This window comes from Ammodytes marinus, assembly GCF_949987685.1.
Source record: "Ammodytes marinus genome assembly, chromosome: 13".
Taxonomy (NCBI): Eukaryota; Metazoa; Chordata; class Actinopteri; order Uranoscopiformes; family Ammodytidae; genus Ammodytes; species Ammodytes marinus.
In genome coordinates, this window is record NC_137217.1 from 11,251,701 (window position 1) to 11,267,569 (window position 15,869).

Here is a 15,869-nt window from a genome sequence, read left to right on the forward strand (position 1 = left end):
CACACATGTTGCTCATTGTTGCTAGGCTCGGTTAATGCTAATCAGTTACTGTATGTGACTCAGAAGATGCATACCATGTGGCCGCAACATTGTGAGTTTGACTGTGTCCTTAGGTTTTTGTCACATCAAATCTTTCTCTCTCCCATCTTTCCTCTTACCCGGCATGAACTAATAAAGTAAAATAAAAAACAAAGTGAAAACCCCAAAAAATAAACTGTTTTGGGAATTACCTTAGTTGCATTGCTCCCTATGGTATGTCTGTACTGATTCTCTCTCACACATATTTTTTGAAGGAATTACTCCAACGTTTGGACCCGATTAAACCCCAATCAAAGACTGGCCCACATAGATTCTTGTGGTACGACTGGGTGTGTTTAGTTCTTCAGGTTTCTTGAGTGTTCTATCAATAAGGTCTATTTTGCCAACTGGACTTGATGTTAACTACTTCAAGACTTTGTGTAGTGTGCGTCAGCCTCAAAGCTCTGGTGACCAAACAATAAAGCTTTTGATCAGCATTTCAGAATGGAAAAAGTGATGTGCTGCTGACTTAATCCCAGTAGCTCTCTGACCCAGTGCCAGTCGTGTGTTACTGTGCAGACAGTGTTGCTACAGCTGCGACTGACTCACTGTATTCACTGCTGTCCCTGCCGTCTTTTCTCTCGCAGTTTTCTTCTTTTTAAATTCTGTCTTCACCCACCACCTCCTCAGGCCATTCTCTCCTCTCCTCAAACTTTACACTCACTCTTTTGAATGCTGGAACATTCTTTAATGAGTGTCCCTGCTTTCCAAATCACTTAAAGATGTTGAGGTTTCTGTAGTGACAATGGCTTTAGGCTCAGACCGTAGTCAGAGGTTCTTAATTTTTTTTTTTTTAATAAACGGTTTCACTTAAGGCTGTTGTGCTTTTTAAAAGAAAAGCTTTCATGGTTTTTGTTCACTGTTTGATATAATCAAATTTATGTTGAATAACAATTGGCTATGATGAGACGCAAAAGCATTTTTAAATATATTACGATCTAATTGGCATTAAGGAATTAAAAAGAAATGGTGCAATACATCTTGAATAAACATGTGCTTCCAGGGTGAGATAATAAATACTGCCCGAATATGTTGTACAATGTGTGTTAGCTTCCTCTGTTTTGATTTGGTTTTTGTTTCAGGTCCTGTAAGCGCAGGTCCTGGAGAAAGGGCAGTGAAATGGGGATGAAAGAAATGTTTGAGGAAGTACAATACGAATGATGTCTTTTGAGTTCACAATAGAAGACACCGGGCAGTGACTCTTTATTGACAGGAATGGGAATATAATTGAACCACTGGGGAGCCAGGAGGAGTGAGGCCAGACACAGCAGTGGACTGATGACCAGTTCAACACAGGAAGAGAAAGATGTGTGTGTGTGTGTAAGAGAAAGATGTGTGTGTGTGTGTGTGTGTGTGTGTGTGTGTGTGTGTGTGTGTGTGTGTGTGTGTGTGTGTGTGTGTGTGTGTGTGTGTGTGTGTGTGTGTGTGTGTGTGTGTGTGTGTGTGTGTGTGTGTGTGTGTGTGTGTGTGTGTGTGTGTGTGTGTGTGTGTGTGTGTGTGTGTGTGTGTGTGTGTGTGTGTGTGGGGGGGGGGGGGGTTGGTTGGAGTCTAGGGCTGCACCAAGGCCTGGAGGTGTTATTGCATCTTTCCCCCCTCACTACAACAGCACGGTCTGAAGTTGAGAAGGGCAGGCAGACACCGGAGACTTTGGGGAAGTTGAAGGCAAGACAGACATCGCGTGATGTATTAGTTACAGTGGCACAAGGGGCCAGAGATAGATAGCAGTGCTGGAGTGGAGATGTCCACATGATTTAACTAGATGCCGGGTCTGTGAGGAGTGCTTGACTGATTTTGGCAGACGATGTGGAGAAACATTAACTTGCAGGATCAGGATGTGCATACAGGTGTCATGACAAGCACTTAGGCTGGAGGCACACTGAGATCCTATGTTACACCAGTGTGTTTGGAAAATGGAGCCACAAGTTTTATTAATGAATGCTGTGGTGTGTTTGCGTGTTTGTGTGCGTGTGTCGTGATGAGATGGAAAAGGATAGGATTGAGCTACAGGAGTCTTAAGTTGATTGCTCAGAGCAGATAGGTAGGGGAAGCATGGCAGCGTTTTAGCAGATTGCTGCCTTTGCTAATGACACCGAGGAGATTAGACGAGCACTGCAGCACTCTGATGCAGCATTCAGTGTCTCTGTGTGGACGTGTGTGCATGTGTGCTGACCAAGGCCAATCAGTGAATGGTACCCCGCTTAACAGATTAATACGACCGGTCACTGCAGGCAGGCACGCTGCATGTACTGTCCACATTCTTACAAAACAGGTTCAGATTGTGCACGCACACACACACACACACACACACACACACACACACACACACACACACACACACACACACACACACACACACACACAATTGGGAGAATGGATTCATGGGGGGACATTCTCACACAGAAACATAGATAGATAGATAGATACACACCTAATGCAATTTCATTTATCTCTCAGACACAGGGGTTTAATATTCAAGTATGTATTGAAGTGTATCTTGCTTCTCACCGTATTTAATGATAATTTTTATGAAGTGCCGGCACTGCCTCGTCGCTTTGAGAGTTAGTCATGGAGATACTGCAGTATTTCTCTAGTTAATGGAAATGTGTTGGAAGATGAGTCGCCCCTGTTGGTTAAATTGCCCTGATACGATTGCTTGGGAAATGGTCCTTGTACAGAGATGGCATGGGTTTGCAGAGAATAAGCCATTGAGTCAAATACTGTTTCAGTTTTCTCTCCTCTCCAGTCTGTCTTTATTGTATTGCCTGTTGAAATGCAAAGTCAGACAATTCCTCTCATTAACCAACAGTGTGTGTCTGTGTTATGCTTACAGGCAGCTTGTGTGCCAGTGATGCTGAGTAACGGCTGGGAGCTTCCCTTCTCAGAGATCATCGACTGGAACACGGCAGCTGTCATTGGGGATGAAAGGCTGCTATTACAGGTACAAGCTTCATACACTTTTAAAGTTGGATTTACCCAGGAGTTTTGTCAGCAATGGCAAAGAAAAAAGACTCATCCACACACAACTGTCACATCGCCAATGCCTTTGCATGATGACTTTTTTGACCACACAAGGTTTTCCTCAGGCCTGATCTCTTGAAGGGTTTCTAACACAGCAGCAGAGTGCCACTGCATGTGCAGAGACTTTTTTAAATGTGTTTGACCTGTTTGGAACATTGCCACATGGCATTGTATTTAAGGACATATTTTCTTTGGCTCTCCTGTCTAGTTAAGTCACAATTTGTGAATATGTGGGCCAGAAAAACTGCTGCATAGCTGTATTAGATTGATTATATATGACAGCTGAGACTCACTGAGTGGATTTATTGAGGCAGTTTTTCTTCCAGCAGCGTGCTGTCAATTGCAACTTTTAATGACAGTATCCAGTGTAGACTATAGGTTTCTGTTTTTGTCTTGTCGGGGCCAATTTAAATTTGCTAACATGTGTTCACTTCTGTCTAGATCCCCTCAACAGTGCACTCCATCCACCAGGATAAGATCCTCTCCCTGAGACAGCAGACCCAGTTCTTATGGGAGGCTTACTTCAACTCTGTGGAGAAGATAGTACTGACCACACTGGAGGTACACACACACACACACACACAGCAATGCACTTTCATGGGCATACATTCAAAACAAGCCACATTTATGGATATCTATATATAGCCCCTATATTAATATATTTAATTACAAATAAAAGATCTACCTGCAATTTTAAATGTAGTGTAATTAAATTGTATTGCGATTTAATGTGTACTCTTATAGTAGTACCACCTGATGTTTTCTTAAAAATTCTTTATCTTATTAGAAAATTGAAAATGTTACTACTGTGGTTCCAGTATTTATTTTTTCGCTCGTCTAAAAACACCAATGCATGTTTGCACATTAGCATAAAAATACATATATGGGGGAAATCCATTCATTCACATTTTGTCACATCATTTTAAAGTCCCACTATTATGTTCATCCCATCCAGTTGTTGGCCTTGTAGTGACAGGCTTACATGTGCACACTGTGTAGTTGCATACATAACACCCACAGTGAAAGCGGTTCACCACACTACCTTTTTAAAAAGCAGGAGGGCTGTGGCTTGGCTATCAATCACATCAGTATTTTGTTCCTGTCAGAGTCCATTTATCTGTATTCTACCCGGCGAGAAGCAGCAGGCTTTCAAACTGCTCTGGGGCTAGAATTACAAACGAGCAAAGCTGAGAGCAGGGAGGAATGATAAGGAAGCACGAAAACAGACAGGAGGTGTAAGGCTGAGCTTGTAAGTAAGGCAGTGTTTTTCAGTGCATTCCAAGTCATAGTCCTCAAATGGCAGCCATAATTGTGTACATTTCAACCTTATATTGACTACAGTTACCACCATTAGTTGCTGTCCACACACATAACATTACAGAGGCTGCGTCCCAAGAGGTAGGAAGTCCGGGCGCTAGACGACAGAGCTGGGGTTTCTATGTCAGCAGGCTAAAGTTACAGACCCAAGAAGATGATCTTCAATCTTGTTACACCCTCCGCATCTTTCTCCTGTTACAACCCATACTATAGTATAAGACTGGTAAGACGTATTAGTGAGCTACCATTAGAACAGGATTCTAGAATTAGTTTATTGACAGATAATCCTACAATAAGTATACAGGGTTGACTTTCCTCTGTAGTTTGTCACCCAATAGCGCCTGAGAATGCTTAATATTTTATTAAAGTCTCTTCTCACTGTGTAAGAGTCCTCTTGGTGCTTCGGTATATTGGTAAGCAGTTAATGCTGTGCGCCTGTGAAGCCTGCTGACATGTTTCATGTGATTGGGCTTGTGAATTCAAGTTAGGATAATGGAACTGCTAGTGCCAGCCCACTTTATTTCATTATATTCTGACTGTTTGATTAGCCATAAAACTTAAAGTGCTGATGAGTATTAGTGCCTCAAAACATGCAGACATTTTTGTCTGTAAGATGTCAGCTAAGGGAGCAGATCAAACCCCTTTTCATAGCTACTTGTGTTTTCATGTAGTTTCCCCCAAGTATTACCCTTGAGAGAAAGAGAGGATGAGATGATTTTTATTAAGCCAAGCCAGAGTAATTCTATATAAGGCATACTTGTCTATTCCAAATACTTGTTTCTTCATATTGACATATTTTATCTAGGTCCAAAACAGAATTAGAGCTAATTGATTTGTATGCTTCTTAGTTACCAACGTTTGTCAAGTCTTGCAAAACAGTTCAGTCTGTATCCAGACTTGCTTTGCTTTTTGGGATGGGTGGACTTGAACAACACATTACACCTGCCGCTGTCTAGGATAAAATGCTTATTTGATGAATAGTCATTTCATGTGTGTGAATTGTGAAAACTACAAAAGGAGAATTAAATAATAGAATATGGATTTGATATTTATGAGGAAACCACAGCATAATGAAAACCACTCATTTTTAGTCTGCAGGGTTTTTACTTCTGAAGTGATTTGTTTTTCCAGTTGTTAATTTGAGATGTGCCAGAGGACATTTGTCTCCACTCAGTTACCAAGTAGCGTATACTGTAAGACTGGCATAATTACGGCTTGATTTGAAAGTTAAATGGTCGTGGAAGATTTCGGCTCCCAGCTAATTTCCTTCTGACATATTACTGACAATACACAGTACCTGCACAAATCCTGTATCATAGCCATGGGATCTTTGTTAATTTGTTTTAATTGGTCACACAGGAACATATACTATTATGGGCATTTGATGGGTATTAACACATTGTAATCAATTGTAATGTCCTGTTTATGCAGATCATCCAGGACCGCGTGCTGCACCAAGCCTCAAGGAGTAACCTCATGTGGAACAGCCTGCCCGGAGGCCTCTTCACCTTGCCTCAGTACTCTACATACCTGCGAGAATTCCCCTTCTACTACGCTAAGCTGGGTCAGTTTATTGTTAATTTGCATGCTGCTGTATTCTATGAACCTTGTTAATGGCACACCGTGTGGTTTTGATGGACTGAGTTTTTTATGTGCGACACAGCACGGGAACAGCTGGCGAGCGGCAGCTGTTGAGTACTCGTAAACATGTGAATCAGTCACATCGCCATAAGTTCTGCAGTATATCTTTATTAATTCATAGTTTGTCACAGAGAAGCTCACCAATTAAGACCTGCCGTGTTGCTATGTTGTATTTCTGCTCGGTTAATTGGCCAGGTATGCGCCTGGTTTATGACATTGGGATTTGGTGAACTGGCACCTTTTTTCTTTTCCATGTCTAATTAGACCTTTTCAGTTCACTGTATGTCAGGTAAACACAGCTTGAAGTAAACAAGTGCAAACTAAGAGCGCTCAAAGCTGTATAAAAAATTCTGCATTGTGCAATTCCGTTTTTATATTTTTGGGTGATTTTAATTTTAATTTAAGACGAAACAAAACCGTTTGCAAAAAGACCAGTTGGAGTTTAGAAAAACAAATGACTTGAATGGCAATTTATTGTTTCTTTTTATTATTATTTATTTTTCCCTTTGATGTGTCCCGGCTCCTTTCAGGTGTCAAGCCATACCCCAAGTTTACAGCGATCATTCACGTGGTAACCCCACTGGTCTCCCAGTCCCAGCCGGTCATGAAGCTGATTGTGTCTGTGGCCAAATCCCAGTACTGTGCTCAGGTAATTTAAAACACACTATATAACACTGACCTACACTGCTGTGGTCAGATAGACGGGTTTGTGGTGGTTATTTATTTAACCACCAGGACTCTGTTATGGTGCTGAGCAGTGCTTTTCATATGTTCTGTGGATCCTGTCTTTTGTAATGAATATTGCTGTACGTTACCTAAAAAATGTGAACTCAGCTTTCCTGAATTTAAAACTGTATGCGTAGCATGAATGTGTCAGCACTTTTTATCTGAACATATAGTAATGGTGTGTTGCTCTCCGTAATGTAGGTAGTGGTGACAGGTCTGAAAATAGAATTGCAGTAGCACGAGGAAGTTGATGTCCTCCACATAAATGTGGAGTAAATAAAACTAATAGCTTTGAATTGAAAAAAAGGCCTGTGGGTTGATTTATTGCCAAGTCAGACTTCTTGTTTAACACATTTTTCATTGCATATTGATATGAACATGTTGTATTAAGAAAACTGATTACTTTCCCTTTTGCAGGTGATAGTTCTGTGGAACTGTGACAAGCCTCTTCCTGCCAAGCAACGCTGGCCTGCCACCTCAGTCCCTGTCATTGTCATAGAGGGCGAAAGCAAGGTAAAAAAAAATCCCTTTACTTATATAACTCTCATCCCTAGGTGGCTTGAACAACCATTATGTGTGTTGTTTTATTTCTAGATTGATTTTGGACTCAAAAAAGCACATGCATCGAATGCTGCCATGCATAAGCTTCATGTCCATATTATTATTATTATTATTATTATTATTATTATTATTATTATTATTATTATTATTATTATTATTATTATTATTATTATATTATTATTGGACATAGGGAAGGAGAGATTGAGAGAATGTGAGACAGCTTGTTTCGGATAAAATGCTCCATTATTCAATGTCAGGCATGCTGTACAGGTTGGCAGGGTTTGTAATCCTGACTATGTTTCATCAAAGTGTCCTTTTTCCTCAAGTGTTTGTTATCTAGCCAAAGTCCTGTGCATTGAATGGCAATGTGGCTAACAAGCAATAGAATCCCTTGCACTATATATAAAAGCAAAACAAAACTTGCATTTACATCCGTGTGTAATTATTTCTAAAATTGGAAAGCATGTTGTAAGCACTTGTCATTTGCCTAGATACATGCCAAAAAGCAGAGGCTGCAGGACTCATCAGGGAGGGAAACACACTGCACTAACTGTAGATTTCTATCTAGCACATCAGTGAAATTATGTACTTCTGCTGTGATTAGCGTTATGTCAGCTCCTATGTTTGTTTGACCATCTACTGTTAACGCAGCAAGATGAAACAACTCTGTAGCACAAGCAGACATGGTAGCTCTGCTCGTCAGGCGGATGTACGTCGCTTGTGCTCACGTGGGCCCTGTTTATACATTGATGTTAGGTTTTCAGCTTACTTATTGTTGGCAACCACTCACATTTTGCCCGTTTGTCTTGTGTTTTTGCAAATCCTGCCAGGTGATAAGCAGTCGTTTTCTGCCCTACGACACCATCCCCACTGATGCTGTGCTCAGTCTGGATGAGGACACCGTGCTCTCCACCACAGAGGTCAGACAAACTTCAGCAAACATCTAGAATAACTGTTAACCAAGAGCACATGCCTTTTGAAGTTAATCATTTGTTCTTCCCTTTCTGTTCCCCTCTCATCTGTCTCCAGGTGGACTTTGCCTTCACAGTGTGGCAGAGTTTCCCAGACCGCATCGTTGGCTACCCGGCCCGCAGCCACTTCTGGGACGGCAGCAAGGAGCGCTGGGGCTACACTTCCAAATGGACCAACGACTACTCCATGGTGCTGACCGGGGCCGCCATCTATCACAAGTACTGGCCTAAACCATCACTTACTTTTACTGCTTCTTTATTATATATTTTTTTCTCTGCAATAAAATTCCATTTGAGTTCAGCTCTAACACGTACCCTCTCTCTCTCTCTCTCTCTCTCTCTCTCTCTCTCTCTCTCTCTCTCACTCACTGTCTCCCTTTAGATACTACCACTACTTGTACACCAGCTACCTTCCAGCCAGTCTGAAGGCCATGGTTGACCAGATGTCAAACTGCGAGGACATTCTGATGAACTTCCTGGTGTCTTCGGTCTCTAAGCTACCGCCCATCAAGGTCACCCAGAAGAAACAATACAAAGAGACCATGATGGGACAGGTGAGGCCGAGTATTCATCCAGTAAAACTGGTTCATTTGAGTTTATGGCTGGAGTCAGAACAGGTTGTGTGTTAGGGATATTTGTTTTAAATATTAATTTAGATTACATAGATGGCTCTATTCCCAAGTTAAAGGTGGAGTCAGCAATTCTGGAGAACACTTGTTGTAGAAATCACACACCGTAGCTAGCAACATGCCCGTTTACAGAGTCTAGGCTGTGTATTAATACTGGATTATTTCAGTTCACACACAGCACAGTATGTACAGGTAGCGGATTGTGAGGAGATATTCACTGATTTTGACAAAGTCATTTTGACAAAAATCACTGACTCCACCTTTATGCAAAACATGTTACTCATCTCTTTCATGGCAATCAGCAGTCAGTATCTGCAGTACTTTTTTTAGTTGTAATTTATGTGATTATGGTGTTTGAATAATCAGATAACAAGGCATCTTGATATAGGAAGTTCTTGTAGTGGCAATGTCTATTAGTAGAAAGTACATTTTGATTTGACACCTAGACTCAAATGTTGAAGTATGAGGAAGCTATTTAAAAACATAAAGGAAATGATATGTGAAACATTTCTCTTTTAGAAATATGCAGGAAGGTGTTCCTTTTGCATTTCACAAATTTTGGTAGCATTTTTTAAACACGCCAACACCTGCCTCTGACTGTTAAAGTCCACATAATAATTGATGTTTCACTCTGATGCTCAGTATTAACCAGACCGAGACCCGTGTTTATGCGGATTGCCTTGACACACACAGAGAGCACTCAAACCCTAATATAATTAGCTGTTAAAACATAAACATCACTCATTTGGGAATTTCAATAGAATTTTTTTTCTTGTGAATAATTACGACAGGCTCTGAAAGGTCAAAGTAATTTGTGATGCATTATTCATTTTCTCTCTGTCTCTCTCTCTCACTCTCCCCTCTACTACTATCTCCACCTCTCTCGCCCCTTCAGAGCTCGCGGGCGACTCGCTGGGCCGACCCGGACCACTTTGCCCAGCGTCAGACCTGCATGAACAAGTTTGCCAGCTGGTTTGGCACCATGCCCCTGGTCCACTCTCAGATGAGACTGGACCCGGTCCTGTTCAAAGACCAGGTGTCCATACTGCGCAAGAAGTACAGGGACATCGAGAGGCTATAACCCTCCAGAGCCCCCCCCCAGCTCTCTGGACTCTACAAAGACTGAGTGGAGGGAGGGGGAGGGCGGACACGTGATTGCATGGATGAAACTGTGGAGAAGCAACTGGCATTAGTTACAGGGAGGAGAGGAGGACTAGAAAACTGGAACAGATGTGGAAGACACTACATTCACTGTGTCTCCATGTCTCCTCTCTACCCTTTCTCTGTGTGTTTTGGGGGATAGCGGAGCGCACAGGTCCCACTTTATACATGACTCCAAACCAACTGGAAGACACCGGAGGACTGGGGGGAAAAAACGTCTCGACTTTGAACTGAAGTGGTCAAAGTCATGCAGTTGGAAATCCCAGAGCTTGCTGCTTAAACAGTGGCAAACCACTCCCCCAACTCCAACCCCCTAAACTGGAAAAGACAGTCTGTTCTTATCTGTACACTCTGCAAAAGGTTCCTGATAGTTTTTGTTTGCTGACAGAATATTATTGATAATAATGATGCTGAAGAGGATAACACTATTTTGGATTGTTGATTTAGCTTTTTTTTTATATACAGTGAATGAATGGCCAGCACTACTCTCTCTGCATTGTCTTAATCAAAACCAATAGCAGGGTGGGTGAAGAGAGCTCTGGACCACTAGAACTGAGTTATGATCATTGATCTGATATTCACAGTGCCTCAAGTTTATCTAATGGCGTTGGGATCTGGGGAGTCTTAGAGAAAGACAGTGCAGAACGAGCACCTTCATCTTGCTGCTTTCTGTTTCTCCTTTTTCTTTCATGATTTGTGATTATCTTTATAATTGGTGGAGTAATGGATATTGTCATTGTTGAAGTATAATACAAATTAATTCAATTAACTGTCATAATGTGACACTGAACATATTTTCCTGGTAAAATTATAACAATCTTAAAGCAACTAGTTAGATTTCACAATATGAACAGTAAAGAAATGCAATCCAATTTGAATTGTATTCATTTCCGTGTAAGCAAATAGTCTAATTCACATGTTTTTCTCATTCATTAAGGCTTATTCGAAGCACTAAAATTGATAATGAATTTGTGCCAATTAGTATTTCTGATAATGTGGCTTACGCCATACTCAAGAGGCAAAATGTAAAACTGTGGTGTTCAAGTATGATCCATAATTCAGAATATCTCATAAATTACATATTGATCTATTTCTATATGAGACCCATTTGCCGAGTTTTAGTGGAACATGAAATTGGGTTTTAACAGTTGACCCAGGAGGGTAATTGACTTAAACAATTTCTAATGGTTTTCTTCCATAAAAGGTCATTCCTCATTTTAATGTCATATCCAGTTATCCGGAAAATGTTCAGATAATTTGATGGATATAGAATTTGCCCCTGTGTTTTTAAGTCACTGTACATCATCAGCTTCAACTGTCCATGAATAAACCCTGTAAAGGCAGCACATCTCTAGACATCTTACCAAACCTGGCTTTATTTTGGTGGAAGATAAATGATCATGGTGAGTAGGCTTCACCGTTCTGTACTCCTGACCCCAATATGTGCCAACAGATGATTTAAATTAGTTCTTATTTGTTTCCTCTGTTATGAGGAATTCCGTGCATTTATACTTTCATTTGGCTCAATAAAAGTATTTCCTCTAGGTATGAGAACGCTAAATGTGAGAAACCGAGGTAAGAAGGTAAGAGTGGACTGTATGAGACACTCTAGGAAACGGGCAGAATTGGTTGCTGCATTGTATTTTACACTTCTTAGAATGTGCTCTGAGTTTAACAGCAAATAAACAATCTTAGTATTTGCTAAACACAGTGCTATCAAGGCAACTGAGTACGATTTGTAAAGTGAAATACATTTCAGAGAATGAACTTGGTGCAATATTTAAGGTGACATTTTCTCTATCTCTTTATATTCTCCCTCAATTGTTGTTTTTAGAGGGCAGAGGGTTATGTATTGATGTGCCTTCAGAAGAAATACACTTATTAGTTTGTTTACCTCCCATCTGCCTTGTGCAAGAAACTGCTCCCGGTTTTCATTTCTAAGTAGTTTTTTTTTCTTTACCAATATCCAGTAACCCACAATGGCTCCCTAAATGATCTTGTTTAACACTGGAATGCTACTAAGTCTTATCAGCACACATCTGCCACTGACATTCCTGCCTTTTCTGTTGTAGGAACTTTTTTTTGTTGTTGCTTTAGACGTACTGCCTTGTATTACTATACTTGTGACGGCCCATTAGAGGGGCCCTCTTCCTGGTTGTCACAAGTATAGTAATACATGTAACACGCACACGTAATTCCCAAGTACACAGTATTTATCAAACAGGATTGTGTACCAACTGAATCTCTGCCTCATGCTTCCCTCACTCTTCCTTATGTGCAGACCTAATTTTATAGAGATTGAAGTTGAAAGATAGAGGAAAAAATCCCAATTTTGTAAAATTATTTTATAAAAACAAAAACATCAATAAAGAAAAATCTTTGATATAATCTGACTGTGCGTTTTCATTTGACCATACTTGTTTTCACTGTCAACTGTTACATCTTGTATTAAAAAAGAAACAATACTCGTTGCACCCATATTCACGTGGATACACATTTACAGTATTTACTCCTTCTTTTCATTTCATCATCACCTCTTACTTCTCTGACCGGCCCGTAACTCATTTACAAGTTTAGCCAAACATATTATGCATGTTGGCTTTATGCACTGTGCCCACTATGGGAGAGCCAAACTAAATAATACCTTTAGCTTACTCCTTGTGCGTGTGTGAACCTCATCCGATGCCAATAAACTGCTGTGTTTACATAAATCTGTGTCAGGATGATTGGTTTAGACACGCTGCATAAATAACCACATCTATCCAGGATGATCCCATGGTGCTTCAGAGCTGCCAACTCAGCTGGAGCAACGGCTACAGGAGACATTGCTACCCCCAAAAAAACGCACGCGTTGCGCACACACACACACACACACAAAACTGGGCTTAAATCTTAAAGCGAAAGAAGATGTGCAGTATATGTAAAAGCTCCACCAACTGCCTACACAGGGTAAATTAACTAGTTACGCAGCAAAAAGAGAAACCATGTGGACAAAGGACACATCCACTCTGTGTGGGCTGTGGCCCAAAACAGGGGAAAAAAACACAAGAGATCCAGATGTGTGGATGATTGTTGCATGGAAATAAAAGGGAGTTTAGATTAAACCAAGGAGTGAAACTTCACTGCACTAGGAGGACCTATGAAATGCCAGATCTCTCCATGTATAATTTAACGGTATGCTAATCACTTCCACCTCTCTCAAGCCAACTGATGAGATGTGTATCTGCAGTGGAGATGGATCTCAGCCTGCATGCTGCCATACTGTTGGATTAAACACTGCAACAAGGCCAAATCTGACAAACATCCCTCTCTCCCTTTTCCGTCATCTTTACGTCAGAGATATTATTGCAGCATGTTTCCAATTCCACGCTACAATATGAAAGAGAATTTTATTTTGTTTTGCATTCAGGCTCACTAGATTTCTATAGATGTATTTCTGCATTGGTGTGAGACAAATTATGCCATAATAATAATAATAATAATAATAATAATAATAATAATAATAATAATAGCTTTGTTTTATATAGCACTTTTCAAGAAACCCAAGGACGCTTAACAAAATGACAAGGGGATGAAAAGAAAGTAACATGAGCAAGGACTGAAAACATGTTTTAAATCAACACTAAAGACACAATAAAAACTGGTGGCTAAATTGAATGGGACAAAGTTAATTATAATGCCATCTGTGTTTTGGAATTGACTTCATTTTGAATGTGGCAACTGAATGCACACCACATGACAGATTATTTTGTCCCCACACGTCCCCCCGCTGTATGTTGGAATGAAGTTTGAATTATCGCTTCATGCATTTGACTAGCCTAGGAGAACAATATTTGTCTTACTTTTCTTCATCACAACTCCTTACTGCCGTTGTTAATGTAAGACAAATTCAAAACAATTAACCATGAGGATGAATGAAGAAGAACCCATCAAGGATTATACCCGGTAACATTTGCCAATAAATCATATATTTGTCATGAGAACTCAGCATACACCTTAAAAAAGGACTTTAAGGGGAGAAGACTGCATTTGCAGTTCAGTTCAACGGAATCTCATACACCCACTCTTAAGAGCAGTGTTGTTACAGAAGAGAGGGGGCTCTGTAATTGAATACATGAAGATTTAGCCCCAAACAATTCATTTCACAGGATTGAAGGTATCTAATTCTTCAATCATGGCTTGCCTGGATAAAAATATGTTGCTATACGTTTAGCCCGCAGACTATTTGTGTGTGTGTACAGTACATGCAAGAATGCCCCCAGTAAATCCCACGCACAAGCTGTTTGATTTCATACAGCTGTGCAGATAATAATATACTTCTGTTTTGGCATGAGATAAACAGATGTTCGGGGCTTTGTGACTCACACCTTGCTTACATCAGCAAACAGGACAGCTTCAGTATAGAAGTGGTTGGTTTCCCCTCAGAATGCTGGGATGTATCTGGCACATCATGACAACAGCAGAAAAGCAATCAGCTATCAGGATAAAATGATCTTGTTCAGCAGATGGCAGCCCAAAACTGTGTCACCATCCAGACATGGCTGTGCCGCATTGTGCTAAAATGACTCATAGCCGTTTCTGTGTAGGCTGCTTAAGAGACATTAGATATCTTGATCTCGTATGATCAGACATCTATGATGGAACACATTGAAACAATCCACCCAATTTCACATTGAACACTGTTTTAATCTCATTGTTGTCTCGTTTACATCTGTTCACTTTCAATTGTGGAAATTGTGTTGTAATTTGGCCTAAATCAAATTTTTATTAATCTCACAATGAGCCTGTTTGTGCAATAATGAAGTGTGCATTAGAATCGTGATCTGATTAATTTGGAGCATTTTTGCACATTTAGGGATTAACTCCTTCACTTGAAAGTAATAAATGCCTACTGCCAGTGCCAATAACATGTGATTATGATGCATCCTTGTTTACCATCTGTATTGTCACAGCAGATATACAGCAATGCATATATTCACTTAAACACATACACTATATTCTCAAGTCATACTGATAATAACAAATACATTTAACATGATTCTAAAAGTGTGTGAGTGCTTCCTCAGTTATCTACCAGCCAGGGAAAAGAAGCCCTGCTGCTAGTAAATCATAAACATGCTCAGGTGGCAGCAGTTTGTATCTAGGCCTATGTCTTTTTTTCTTTATTTTTTTGCAGCATGGATGTCCATGTCCCAGGGATAAATTTGTTGGACATAGACTTTATTAATTGCAGTGTTTCCTCTTAAAGTTCTTAATATTTATTACAATTGAATGACTCTACATACATGCATTTAAAGCAGGAATTTAAGGTTGAGTCAGCGATTCTGGAAATGCATGATGCATGCAAGATGGGACAGGGATCGGAGCAAAGCAAGCAGAGATACAAGACACACACACACGCACGCACGCACGCACGCACACACACACACACACACACACGGACACACACACACACACACACACACACACACACACACACACACACACTGATTAACCTCAGTGGGAATTGAATTTCTGAAAAAATAATAAAAGGATTAGAACACAAAAACAATTAGCCTACACGTGTTTGATTCATTTTCATTTGCACAAGTAAAACACGTAGACTGATGTCTATTATTAAAATGACATCACTCGATTTATTAGTCAAGCTTATGTGTTTCTGATGAGCACTGTGCCACAGCGCCCCCTATCGCTACCTAGTGCTCATAGCGGGCTGTCTGTCAGCAGACTCCTCCTCCGCCATGTTTGACTGTAAACATCCTGCCGA

At 40.4% G+C, this 15,869-nt stretch overlaps 1 protein-coding gene across 1 annotated transcript in view; it reads left to right on the forward strand.

The window, feature by feature from the left end:
- The window catches only part of LOC307260130 (exostosin-1b-like), a 52,491-nt gene extending 40,066 nt beyond the window's left edge, over positions 1-12,425 (forward strand). Inside the window, exons 3-11 of the mRNA XM_080040273.1 lie at positions 2,909-3,016; positions 3,538-3,657; positions 5,845-5,977; positions 6,585-6,703; positions 7,198-7,293; positions 8,172-8,261; positions 8,371-8,531; positions 8,695-8,866; positions 9,837-12,425. Coding sequence (XP_079896399.1) covers positions 2,909-3,016; positions 3,538-3,657; positions 5,845-5,977; positions 6,585-6,703; positions 7,198-7,293; positions 8,172-8,261; positions 8,371-8,531; positions 8,695-8,866; positions 9,837-10,022 — 1,185 coding nt within the window. The 3' untranslated portion in view covers positions 10,023-12,425. The remainder of the gene's footprint in view (positions 1-2,908; positions 3,017-3,537; positions 3,658-5,844; positions 5,978-6,584; positions 6,704-7,197; positions 7,294-8,171; positions 8,262-8,370; positions 8,532-8,694; positions 8,867-9,836) is intronic.
- The last annotated feature ends 3,444 nt before the right edge of the window (positions 12,426-15,869 follow it).